The 13856-nt window shown below is 44.1% G+C and overlaps 1 protein-coding gene across 4 annotated transcripts in view; it reads left to right on the top strand.

Moving 5' to 3' along the window:
* Positions 1–13856, top strand: part of smc1b (structural maintenance of chromosomes 1B) — a 218780-nt gene that overhangs the window by 148615 nt on the left and 56309 nt on the right. For all 4 annotated transcript variants that reach the window (XM_054732714.2, XM_054732713.2, XM_070550220.1 and 1 more), the window contains exons 10-17: positions 171–356; positions 430–621; positions 714–860; positions 1032–1169; positions 1360–1476; positions 1608–1714; positions 1823–1964; positions 2239–2384. In XM_054732714.2, the coding sequence (XP_054588689.1) occupies positions 171–356; positions 430–621; positions 714–860; positions 1032–1169; positions 1360–1476; positions 1608–1714; positions 1823–1964; positions 2239–2384 (1175 nt within the window). The remainder of the gene's footprint in view (positions 1–170; positions 357–429; positions 622–713; positions 861–1031; positions 1170–1359; positions 1477–1607; positions 1715–1822; positions 1965–2238; positions 2385–13856) is intronic.

Raw genomic sequence — 13856 nt, 5'->3', positions numbered from 1 at the left:
TTACAGTCTTTGAAAGCACATTTACACAAGGCATTATGGGTATTTGGATCCCATAAAACACTTTTTTCATTTATCCCATTCTTGAAATTTACATGTGTATGTGGATGGATTTTACTTTTCACATAAACAAAGATGATACTTAAGCTAAGTGTGTGTGTGTTCTGTCCCAGTATGGCCGACTGTCTAGTCTGTGCAGCCCGATCCATAAGAAGTACCAGCTGGCTGTCACCAAGGTGTTCGGTGGCAACATGAATGCTATCGTGGTGTCATCTGAAAAAGTGGCTCGCGAGTGCATCGTTTTCATTAAGGAGGAGCGGGCGGAGCCTGAGATGTTCCTACCTGTCGACTACTTGGTGGTGAGTTAAAATAATTTCTGGTGATTGACAGAAGCACGTCTGTCATTCCTGTCCATCATTACTTTGGACGCAGGTGAATCCTCTAAACGAACGACTGAGGGACATCCCTGGCGCCAAGATGGTGGTTGATGTTGTCCAAGTGAATGCCGGTTCAGCTGCTGCCCAGCTGAGAAAAGTGGTGCAGTATGTCTGTGGCAATGCCTTGGTTTGTGAAACCATGAAGGAGGCCAGGCGTATTGCCTTTGAAGGGGAAGATCGTGTTAGGGTGAAGTTTGTTTTAACTACACACCCCAGAATGAAGGAAGATGTTGAGATTTTTTTGCCAGCATGTGTGACGACTGGTTGTCCTTTCTGTAGACTGTAACCCTGGATGGAACACTCTTTAAAACATCAGGAGTGATCTCTGGAGGTTCCAGTGCTCTTCGGAGCAAAGCGCGCTGCTGGAATGAGCAGGACATGATGCATCTGAAGAAGCACAGGGAGGACCTGATGAAGGAGTTGCATGTGAGCTAATATAGCAAACACCACAAACTGGTTTCATTAACCGTGTTTTTGCATCACATGCTGAACTTTTTTCTTTACAGGATTACTTAAGTTCAGCCACGCTGAAGGTTTTCCAGCATGAACCGCCTGTTGCTGAGACTCTGCTCATCTTGTGCTTTTTGTGTTTGATAGGGTCTGATGAGGATGAGGAGAAAAGAATCAGACTTGAAAGAGGTGACTGCGCAGGCACAGGGGGCTCAGACCCGCTTGAAATACACCAAAATCGATTTGGAAAACCTGCAGAAGAAAACAATCCCTAAATGCCAGTCAGTAAGGTCACAGATCTCTGAAGATCTCATGTCCTAATTCTTAATACAAATACGTCACTTGGAGCCATAGAGTCACAATTCAGACCACAATGGCTGTAGATGTGCATGGTAACACGAAGAAAAAATGGCAGTTAATTGGAAACATTTCACTTTCGTTACTCTGTCTGTTCTGTCCTACTGATTTATTGCAGGAGATCTCTCGTATGGAGAGTGAATTAGCAAACCTTGATTATCAGATTCAGATGCAGCAGAAGAGTCTTGAGGGAAAGAATGAAGAGATGAAGAGAATCAGACACCAGATTGATCAGGTGCTGCTGTCTGCAGGACTGTCAGAATGCTTTACCACATTCTCAGCTGGACTACAGTTTTTGTCATTTATTGATTACATCAATTAAGAAACTCTGGGTATTTAACTGAAAATGCACTGTGTGTGTTTTAGATCGAGGACAAGGTGTTTTCTGGTTTCTGTGCTGAGATTGGAGTGGTCAACATCAGAGAGTATGAGCAGGGACACTTGAAAGAGCAGGCAGAGGTTGACAAAAAACGGTAAAACACACACACCAAAGTTTGCATGATTTAGCAAAATTTGAGGTGAGGCTTTGGATTTTTAGATTTTCTGTTCAGGCACAACTAATTTGACACCTCTGCCCTCAGGCTGGAGGTGGAGAATCATTGTGCTCGCCTGAATGCACAACTTGAATATGAAGAAAATCAGCTTGAGCAAGAAAGGAAGAAACTTTGCAAAATGGAGGAATCCATCAGTGAAGAGGAGAAAAACATGGCTATGCTCAAAGAGGTAATGTCCCCTTCATTCACTAAAGGTCCATTTATACTCAACAGTCAGGACTAAGCTAAAGTGAAAACTGAACAAACATTTTTTTGTTTTTGCACGGTTAGAGGATATCATAGCTGGGATGTTGCAGCATAACTTTCTCATAGTGATTCAATTACCCTAAACATAAGAGACGAGAAACCATTTACTCGGGGCTGGGCTTCAAAATAAAAACTTTGTTTTTTTTTACCTTTGTGTTTTGTTTGGTCATCAGTTGAGTGTTTCTGTTTTCCTGCAGGTTGAGAAGAAACTGTTAGAAGCTGTGGAGGATGGTCAGAACAAGCTAGAGGTCCTGAAGAACCAGCTGCTCTTCAAAAAAAGCCAGGTGTCTACAGGCAAAGCAGAGCTGGACCAGAAATCTCAAACTCTCGAGGAGATTAACAAGTAAATTTCAGTTTAATATGACTGCCATGGAACAAATTCAAATCCTGTGGGAAATATAGAGATACAAGTCGATGCTTGGAAAGAGACAGAATCTGACAAAAATTAAGTCAAGGACTGTCTAAAAAAACATTTTACAAAGTACCAAATGATGCTTATCACTCGAGGTTCAAGATCCAAGAAGCTTTTATTGTCTTTATTGACAATAAAATTGGTATAACATGAGAACAGCTTTCTCAACAACTGGGGATGCACTGAATATTTGGCCACCAAACATTTTTGGGCTAAAATGACACTAAAGTGCATCTTTGGTTTTCGCCTGGCTTTTTTAAAATTAGCTTTTATTTTATTGCTGCTACGTCTGTTACTATTAGCAGCGTTCTTACCATCCTTTCTACACCCACTAGACACGGTGAAATAAGCTTTGGATCATGTGTGTGAAGTGTGTTTACTCTCATGAAGCACACAGACTCTGTTGCTGTGCATAGCTTCAGCATCACTTTGTTTCTCACTGGATGAGTGAATATCTTCATCAAAGGGTATATGTTACTCTTCTGAATCAGAGACAGCCATTACCAGACAAAGAATGTAGTCAACAATAGGAGTTGTATGAACTAGTCGACTTCACCGCTCTATAGTGACTTGTTATGCCTGTCATCGACTTGTCGCTGTCACGTGATAATGACTGACAAGATGCAGTCCTGGAAAAGACAGCAGGTGATGAGCCCCAGCACGCCGGGAGGCAACGCGCTGTGCCAGAGCGTCGGTACTGACGCCCGCCATAAAACGGACATTTAACCAAATTGTGACGTCTACCCTCTTGCAATTTAACCTTCCCCTCACCCCCATCCTAACCTTAACCAGCATGCACATGCAAAGCTCTGATTGTTGACGCGCTCCAGACATCTGCGTCCTGAGCACGGCCACAGTAACATTATCAAATCAGGTGTCGCCACCTCAAAAACTAATTTAACACGTGATCGTTCATGTCGGCTCATTTCCTTTTATGTTTTCTGTCTTTTATTCTTTAATTTGTGCCTGATGCGTTTCGCTGCTGTGGATCGAGGCGCATCACCTGTTTTGTCCTCGGTGACGCACCGATCACTGATGTGGCCGGCGAGCACTCTGCTGTTTTAGCGGTCGGTAGATCTTTTAGAACTGCAGTTCAAAGGTAACTCATGAGGTGAATATATATGAACCCAGGTAGCAGTTTCTCTTTAGGATTGAGAGGAGATGCAGGAAGATAATAAACAGGCAGGACAGAAAAATAGTCAAATAAAAACAAGTTAGTTTTTGTACCTGGTGGTTGCAACAAACAGACACCACTGAAGGTAATCAGAAGTGAGGAACAGAAAATGAAATAATTATTTTAATGTTTAGAGCAGCAGGAACTCCGAGAGGCTGCAGGCGCATCAGTGAGTTTGCGGCCGCTGCACAAGGGGGGGGGGGGGGGGGGCTGAAGCAGAAACTACCGTTGTTAAAAGAAATGTGTTTGACTTTGAAAATGTGGGCGCAATTTTAATTGTCAAAAACTCCAGTGAACCAACCCCCATCCACCCCGCACCACTTCAGGTGTATGATGTCATCAACGACTAGTCAAAGTCGACTCGATTTTCATTACTTGACTGTCCACTTTAAAAAAAAATTAAGTCATGCAGCCCCTAGTCAACAATGAACAGACCTGTCAGCATTGTAAGTTTTTCTTCTCTAATGTCTAATAATATTCACCCTCTGTATGCTCCATTCAAATCCTTTCCTAAATCAATCAATCAGATTTTATTTATAAAGCGCTTTTCAAGCAAAGTGCGACTTAAAGTGCTTTACAAAATTAAAATGACACCAAATTCCCATAACAGTTTGAAAACATTAACAGACATATGCAGAGGGCCCCTACAGGGAAAACACTGGATTAAAATGAGTAAAAATATGAAAATAAAAGAACTAATATAAATCACCAAAGTAAGAAAATAAATAATTAATAAAATCATATGGACATAAAATAATATTATTAAATAATGAAACTGCTAAAATATAGTCATATAAAACGTGAAATAAAACTATAGTAAATTCTCTGCAGCCCTGAGGTCTTTCAGCAGCTCATTCCAGAGGCGAGGGCCATAACACTGGAAGGACGCCTCGCCATGAGTGTGTGTCCTGACTTTAGGGATGACCAGGAGACGCCCGCCAGAGGAGCGCAGAGGACGTGGGTTCATATGGTAAAAACAGTTCTGAGAGATAAGATGGCCCAAGACCATTAAGACACTTAAAAACCACTAGAAGAACCATAAAATGGATCCTGAAACATACGGGGAGCCAAAGCTATGATTCTAAAACCTGTGTAATGTGCTCCCGCCTCCTGATCTTCATCAGGACACGTGCTTCCAAATTTTGTAGAAGTTGTAAACCTGAGATGCTCTTTTTGGGAAGACCAGAAAGCAGGGCATTGCAGCAGTCTATTCTACTGGTGACAAAAGCATGCATCAGCATCTCCGTATTGGCCCAAGAGAGAATAGGGCAGACTCTGGTGATGTTCTTTAGATGATAAAAACCTATTTTTGTGATGTTTTTAATGTGTAGGATAGAAGTCAGCTCAGAGTCAAAAATCACACCCAGGTTCGTCACTTGCACAGAAGGATTAAAAGACAAAGTGTCACGACGTGCGGGTGAGGTGAGCGGAGGTGAGGATCCAAACGCAGGTGAAGAAGGCAGGCAAGCAGACAGGAACGGTTTAACAAGGTTTTAATTAGGAACACTCTGGACATAGAAACAATGATCCGACGAGACAATAAGGACTGACAGGGTTTAAATACAGGAGGAGCTGGGACCTTGGGAGACGAGAGGCAGGTGGGAGCAATTAACATGGACACAGGACTGAACAGAATGGGGACACAAGACAGAGTGTGACACAAAGATTGTAATATCAGTAAAAGTTTCTCTCTGTGGGCCTCAGGACCAATGACTAAAACTTCTGTTTTGTCCTGGTTGAGCTGGAGAAAGTTATCTGCCATCCAGGAGTTGATGTTTAAAATGCAGTTAAAAAGTGCATCCATTGGCCGAGAGTCCAACTGTGTATCATCAGCATAACAGTGAAAATTGACTCCATTTCTCCTAATGACACTGCCAAGAGAGAGCATATAAAAGTTAAAAAGCACTGGGCCTAAAATTGAACCCTGGGGCACACCACATGCAATCCCATGGACCCTCGAGGAACAGGTATCTAAACTCACCATGAAAGTCCTGTCTGTGACGTAGGATGTGCACCATCTGTGAACAGCACCAGAGAGGCCGATCCGTTTTAAACGAGTTAAAAGAATAGTGTGGTCTAGTGTATCAAAGGCAGTGCTAAGATCCAGTAGAACCAACACAGTCACCTTCCGTTTATCATAATTTACTCTAAAATCATTTAAAATCTTCAAAAGGGCTGTCTCTGTGCTGTGGTTCACCCTAAACCCAGACTGAAATTTCTCTAGGACATTATGAGTGTTTATAAAATCATTTAGTTGATTTAAAAACAACTTTTCTAAAGTTTTGCTTAAAAATGGTAAGTTAGATATCGGTCGATAATTGTTTAAATCATTAAAATCTAAAATGCTTCATTTTTAACAGCGGCCTCACCAATGCCCTTTTAAAGGCAGCAGGAAAGACCACCGTCTGAAGGGAGCAATTCATCAGGGTTAAAATCTCATCACTAAACGATCCATAGAATTGTTTAAAAAACGAAGTTGGGATTGGGTCCAGAAAACGTGGTGGGTCTCACTGAGGAGAAAACTTTATCAAGAGTCTCAGCTTCTACCATGACAAAACTGTCCAGTGTTTCCTCTGGTATAAACACTTATTCAGATTCATCTAAAACTTTATTACTTAGGGAGGATAAAATATTCCTTCTGATGGTGTCTTGTCAGGGACTTGCATAAACCAGCCAGCAGAGCACGGAGGATTTTCTTGACATGTTAATTTATTACTATTTTTTCTTTTCTCCAAAGAGGGTTCCAGCCAGCAATTAACATTACATGACAATGGATGTAGAAACAAAGTAACCCAAACTCAGGATCTGACTACAGACATGTACAAAAAATAACTTCCTACAGACACAACAGGATCAACTTAAATAGTGGCTGATCAGACCACTGCCAACACAATAGGGTGGGGAGACATCAGTAAACAAAGAACATAAATAAACTACTCCTAACAAATTCATACTAATCAGTCCATTCTGTTTGAGTTACTTCAAATGAAAACATTACTATCAAAACTCCACTACTATTTACAAAAGAGAATAACTAAATACATAAACACAGGAATCTTCTCCCTTGAGTTGGTATGATCCAATGGTGCTGATTAGGCCAACTGATCTGCTACAGCTACTCCAACTCCAAGGCCACTGGCAACTCAAAGAAAACATATTAATCATACAAACCCCTACAGACTAAAACCGATGAGTAACTGAATGTGTGCACTTCATACAGTCACCCAAACAGTCAATCCATGGAAACAAACACCTTTGTTCAAAATAAAACATTAACAGTTATTTGCTTGAAGTGTGGCAGCAGGGCAGCTGTCACAGTCCCCCCTCCTTAAGAAGCTACCCCGCTCCAGCGGGAAAGATAATCAGCAGTCATATTAGCCTTGCCTGGGACATGCTGTACCAAAAAGCGAAAGGGTTGCAGTGCAAGGGCCCACCGAGTAACACGGCTGTTTGTGTCCCTCATACGATGCAGCCATTGCAGAGATTTATGGTCCGTCTGCAAGGTGAATTCTCTGCCAAGCAGGTAAAACTTCAAAGAGTCCAAGGCCCATTTAATGGCCAAGGCCTCCTTCTCCACCGTTGAATATTTCACCTCCCTAGGGAACAACTTACGGCTAATAAAAGCCACTGGATGCAGATTCTCACGACCTTGGAGGAGGACTGCACCAATACCTCTGTCAGAGGCATCCGTCTGCAAAACAAACGGTTCATCAAAGTCAGGACATTTGAGGACAGACTCCTTACCAAGAGCATGTTGCATGTCTCGATACGCTGCCATGGCCTTCTCTGTCCACTGGATGACATTGGGATACTTTGATCCCGTCATGTCCGTGAGTAGAGCAGCCCTAGATGAAAAGTGGGGAATAAATCGGTGGTAATAACCTGCCATCCCCAGAAATGACCTGAGTTGCTTCTTGGTTCTGGGTGTTTGACAGGACTCGAGAGCTTGTACTTTAGTGACTAGGGGCTTAACAACCCCATCACCTACTCGAAACCCCAGGTACTCTACCTCACGGCGGGCCAACACGCATTTGGAGGGGTTCACCGTGAGCCCAGCATCTCGGAGGCGACTCAGAATGGATTGTAGGTGCTTCATGTGATCCTCCCATGACCTACTGAAGATAACAATGTCATCTAAATAAGCACATGCATAGTCTTCACAACCTCTCAGAACCTCATCCATCAGCCGCTGAAATGTAGCAGGTGCCCCATGCAACCCAAACGGCAAAACTGCAAACTGAAACAGGCCCCATGGGGTCCGGAAGGCAGTGAATTCCCTTGACTCCTGGGAAAGTGGCACTTGCCAATAACCTTTACACAAGTCAAGGTACTCAGGAACATGGATTTTCCCAATCTGTTAATCACATCATCAATACGTGGTGTGGGGTAGGCATCAAACTTTGATACCGAATTCAGATACCTGAAGTCAATGCAAAAGCGTATTCCCCCCTCCTTCTTAGGGACCAAAACCACAGGATTACACCACTCACTCTTGGAGTCTTCAATAATACCAAGGGACTGCATCAGTTCCACTTCTGCCTTAAGGGAACCCAGGAGACGCTCAGGGATTCTATAGCTCATGCGTTTAGCAACTGCATCCCGTTTTAACACAATGTTGTGTTCAAGAATGTCTGTGCGCCCTGGATACTCAGCAAAAACTTGAGGGTGACACACCATTTTTATCTGGTTTTGCTGTTCCATGGTCAGGTGACTAAGATTACAAACTGTAGAGGATGGAGAGGGCATGTACTGGTCATCGACATCCTCCTCCTCTGCTACTGCTCGGATCAACATCACACCTGCTCCTGTTACAGAACGGGGTGTCCATTCCTTAAGCAGATTCACATGCAGCACTCTCTTCGAACGGGACCTACAAGGGTCACATACCTCGTACGTGGTAGGCCCAAGCCGTTTCACCACCTCATACGGCCCCTGCCATTTAGCCAGAAGCTTACTTTCACGGGTTGGCAACATGACTAGGACCTTCTGCCCTGGTAGAAAGTCCCTGTCCCGTGCAGACTTGTCATACCAACGCTTCTGGTACCTTTGGGCTTCAGCCAGATGCTGCTGAGCTAAAGTTGTCATTTTCAGTAACCTCTCTCTCATCTGCAAAACATAAGAGATCACATTAACAGGCCCCTCCCCTCTCTCCTCCCCAGTCCAGGTCTCTTTCAATAAAGCCAGAGGTCCCCGCACCTCATGCCCATACAAAAGTTCAAAAGGAGAGAAGCCTGTTGAGGCTTGGGGTACCTCCCTGTAGGCGAAGAGAAGGTAAGGCAACCATTGATCCCAGTCAGAACCAGTTTCATCAACGAACTTCCGCAGCATTTGTTTTAGAGTCTGGTTAAATCGTTCGGTTAAACCATCAGTCTGGGGATGATAAGGGGTAGTTCGGATCCCCTTGATCCCCAGTAGTTGGTACACCTGCTGCAATAAAGTAGACATGAAGTTAGTGCCCTGATCAGTCACAATTTCACGAGGGAAACCCACCCGTGAGAACAGCTGCACCAAGGAAAGAGCCACTGCTTTTGCTTTCATCGTCTTTAGAGGAAATACCTCAGGGTATCTGGTTGCATAGTCTGTAATTACCAACATATAGCGATAACCCGTCTTACTCTTCTCAAGGGGTCCCACCATATCCATTCCCAGACGCTCAAAAGGAGTGTTGATAAGAGGAAGTGGTTGCAATGGTACCTTTGGAGGGCATTGGTTGGATGCTAGTTGACACTCAGGACATGTTTTACAAAATTGGGCAACATCGGACCTCAGACCAGGCCAGTAGAAATGGCGTTTAATACGGGCCCATGTCTTCTGCTTCCCCAGGTGGCCAGCCCAAGGAATAGCATGACCCAATTCCAGCACCATCTCTCGTGCCTCTCGTGGGACCACCAGCTGCCTCTGTACTGCTTGTTGCCGATACAAAATGTCATCCTGTAAAACATACTCAGCACAGCCCTTGTGCTCACCACTCTCATCTCCCCTGGCCCTGTGAATGAGTTCAGATAGTTCAGGATCATCTTGCTGCATCTGGGCCATCCTTGAAGGCATTGTGAAACCCTGTGGTACCTCTATCAGGTCCTCCTTAGACATCCTCGCAGTATGTAGAAACTTCTCCCGCCTCCGCTGCTGACGGGACTTGCGTAGTTTCCCAGGCTGCACATCCAGCTCAGCGTCGAAGAAGGGCAGCGCACTAAGAGGCAGAAGTGTCTCCTCCTTCTGCCTCACCTGAGAGCGTGTAACCACAGCACAGTTCAATGGAGCCTGAATCAAGTCAAACAGGATTGGTAAGTCACTACCCAACACCACTGGAAAAGGAAGGCTGTTTAACACTCCAACTCTCAGCAAATGAACTTGTCCTTGAACTTTGATATACAGGTCGGCAGTAGGATACCTCCGCTTATCACCGTGCACACATTGGATAGGAATGGTGTCTAACACATTAACAAGGGAATGTGGGACCAGGGTTCTTTCCACTAGTGTCTGAACACTACCGGTGTCAATCAAAGCTTCCACACTCCTCCCATTTACTTCCACTTTGGTAACTTGTAATGGTAGAGCACCCTTTAGGTTTTCCTTTCCTTCTGCTGGAACAACACACAGTTGAGTGGTTTTAGCAGTGTTCTTGGGGCACATAGGTTTAGTATGACCTGGCAGTCCGCACAAATAGCAGATAGGTTCTTTATATTGTTTAGGAAACACCCCATCTGGGCGAAGGTCCCTCGAGGGACCCTTACCTGCCGTAGCCATTTCTGATTGGAATTGAGGTTGTCCATATGGGGTTCTCCGATTATCCTTCTCTTTGGAAGTCTTCCAAGCAGTGTAACTCCAGGGTTGTCCTTTTCGTCTTGCTGCGACAAACACCTCTGCTAATGAAGCAGCCTTGGACGCAGATGGAAGGTCATGTTCCCGAACCCAAACCTGAAGCTCAGGGGACAGCATATGAAGAAACTGCTCTAAAACAATCATTTCGCCAAGTCTTTAACAGTTTTACCTTGGGGGTGGATCCATTTGTCGTAGAGCTCTTTTAGCCTGACATATAGCTCTTTAGGAGTCTCACCCGCTTCAACCTCTGTCCAGCGGAATCTCTGTCGATAAGTCTCTGGGTTGATATCATATTTCCTGAGAATAGCTCCCTTAACAGACTCGTAATCACGTACCTCCTCAATGTCCATGTGCACATAAGCACTCCTGGCTTTCCCAGTGAGTAGTGGTACAAGGTGGAAAACCCAGTCAGCCATCGGCCAATTACAGTATGCGGCAATCCTCTCAAAAGTAATCAGGAAATGTTCAATGTCATCAGTGTCTGTTAACTTTTCCAGTCTAGGCTCTGAGAAGGAACGACACTGACCTGGAGAGCTGATGGTCTTGAGACCCTCGGCCACCTGTTCCTCGTCGCCTTGCTCCAGCTCCTCAGAATCAGATTTCCTGAGAGGGTGTGGCTGTAGCTCCTCTTGCAGATGCCGAAATTGTTGCTGAAGCTCCTGGAACCTCCGATCCTGACGTCGTGCCTCTTCCATCAACATGTGATTCTGGGCCGTCTGTTGGCTCATGTGTGCCTGAAGTATCCCAACAAGATCTGTTAACGTTGGCTCCCGGGATCCTTCCGCTTCCACAACTGCAGGGCCAGCAGCCCCCTCATCTTCAGAACCATCCGACTGCTTTTCCAGTCCAGCTGGCTCCAAAGGCTCCACAGGTCGTCTGCCCCTGCCTCGCTGCATGGTTTCTTCCCTGGGTCTCACTAATTCAACACGTACTCATGGCTAGCAAAATCCCACCTCTGCCACCACTTGTCAGGGACTTGCATAAACCAGCCAGCAGAGCACGGAGGATTTTCTTGACATGTTAATTTATTACTATTTTTTCTTTTCTCCAAAGAGGGTTCCAGCCAGCAATTAACATTACATGACAATGGATGTAGAAACAAAGTAACCCAAACTCAGGATCTGACTACAGACATGTACAAAAAATAACTTCCTACAGACACAACAGGATCAACTTAAATAGTGGCTGATCAGACCACTGCCAACACAATAGGGTGGGGAGACATCAGTAAACAAAGAACATAAATAAACTACTCCTAACAAATTCATACTAATCAGTCCATTCTGTTTGAGTTACTTCAAATGAAAACATTACTATCAAAACTCCACTACTATTTACAAAAGAGAATAACTAAATACATAAACACAGGAAACACAGGGCTGCAAACTCCTCACAGCGCATTTGAGGGGGTTTTCTGAAGTGAAATGGGTGTACGGCAGGGGTGTCAAACTCAAACTCACAGGGGGCCGAAATGAAACTCTGGGATGGAGTCGAGGGCCAAACTTCATATTTTTTGAAAAAGTGACGGCAAATTTGCACATTTTCTTTATCAACATTTATGCAATTTTGAACCTTTAAATTTGGAAACAAACTTATTTCTGCATTAACACTGAATGTGGAATAACCAAATTACACACAAGCAAGTCAGTTTTAAATAAAACGCATCAGTGGTATTCATTACTTGAGGTATAATCAGCATTTTTAAAATCTATTCAGGATTTATGTTTTCTTGTTTATTCATTTTTCTTATTTTTATTCACCTTGTTTTCTCCTGTAATAAGTGTCATCGCTGCTGTGACGTCTAGCTTTCCCCACTGAGGAACAATAAAGGGATTTTCTATTCTATTCATCTATCTGCAGCCTTTCCACTTCCTGTTTACTGTAGGTTAAATCTTTTCTCACGGGCCAACAACAAAATAAAAATGTAATTTTATCTTAAATGAAAATGCAACATCTCACCTGTTAACTTTCATGTTTTGGAGCAGAAAAAGAGCATAAAACCAACATATTTAAAGCTCAGTTTGCTCCACTGGTTTACTGTGATGCTCACCTGTTCCAGCCAGATACCTGCATCATGGGGTTGATCTGAGCTGAGGAGGAGACTCCTGTTGTTTTGTTCATCTTCATCATAATAATGACAACATTAGATGACAACAGGTGCTCACATAGGTTTGTGCTGATGAACATGTCTGAGCAGCTTGACCACGTTGTTGTGTGTCGGGGAGGAAACATAACAACGACAGCAACCACAGAGCTGTGCTGGTTTCAGCGTGTCGCTGCTCGCTGGAGTTATATCAGCTCTGTCTGGACGTTAGTTGGAAAACTTTCTCTTTCAGGCGTGAACACATTACTGAGCGGCTAGAATCTCGGTTTCTGGGCTTCAACGTCAGAAAGCAGCTGAGTAAACTCGGCGCTGAGTGAGAGGAGTGTTTAGTTTGTCCGAGACAGCGGAGCTGCTGACACCGGCAGCAGGCGCTGAAAAAACACAAAGGAGAGGGCGCGCCGGCTCCGCCCTGACGCCACAAAGCATCATGGGAGTTGAAGTCTTTGCAGTGAAATCGGCCAGCGGGCCAGTTTTAATATATTTTTGATATTTATCTCGCGGGCCACATAAAAATGCGGCCCGCGGGCCTTGACTCTGACATATGTGGTGTACGGTTTAAAATGTTGTTTATGGTAGAAAAAAGTATTCTGGGATTGTGTTTGTTGTCTAGAATGAGTTTGGAAAGGTATGAATTTCTTGAATTTATCACTGCGTTATTATATGATTTAAGTGGCTCATATGTTTGATGATTTATACTTATTCTTTCTCCATCTCCGCTCTGCGACCCTGCAGTTTCTCCTTAATTTCTTACGTGCGACAGGAACAATTGTCCATGCTTGACTGGATAAAATCTGCTCTCGGGTCTTTCTAAACACGCACAAGGTGCTTTTTCGCTCTCGCGGATAGTTTAAAACATGCACGGAGGGCGTTTTTAGCGCTAGTGGACGGGATCTTATCCTCTCATGGATGTTGAATTATCTTCTCATGATTGTGCATGTTCTTGCGAGACCTTATTGACATTTAACTGACTCCATAGCTGGCTACACAGAGCATCCAGCAATGTCTCTGTCCTGTGCAGTTTTGGTTTGCTTGTAGCACCCTCTAGTGTCTGTTTGTAGAACCAAATGACAAACAAAGTTGACTATGACTGAGCAAGTCCTGGAGAGGGAGCAGATAATGGAGAAACAGTCTGTACCGATTGTAAAACCAGTCCATACAGCTAACCCGGACTGTGCCATTTATGGGCCACCTTTGTTGTATGTCCATAGGACAATGGAGCCGTATGGCTAGGGCAGAGCGGCGGCATCAAAACATCACTACTTGCAACAAGCAAAACAAGTCCCGGAGTTTCATTGTTATCACA

The sequence above is a fragment of the Nothobranchius furzeri genome, chromosome 4 (genome assembly GCF_043380555.1).
Source record: "Nothobranchius furzeri strain GRZ-AD chromosome 4, NfurGRZ-RIMD1, whole genome shotgun sequence".
Classification (NCBI taxonomy): Eukaryota; Metazoa; Chordata; class Actinopteri; order Cyprinodontiformes; family Nothobranchiidae; genus Nothobranchius; species Nothobranchius furzeri.
Note: the sequence above shows the minus strand (reverse complement) of the source record. Positions and strands in the feature narration are given on the sequence as shown.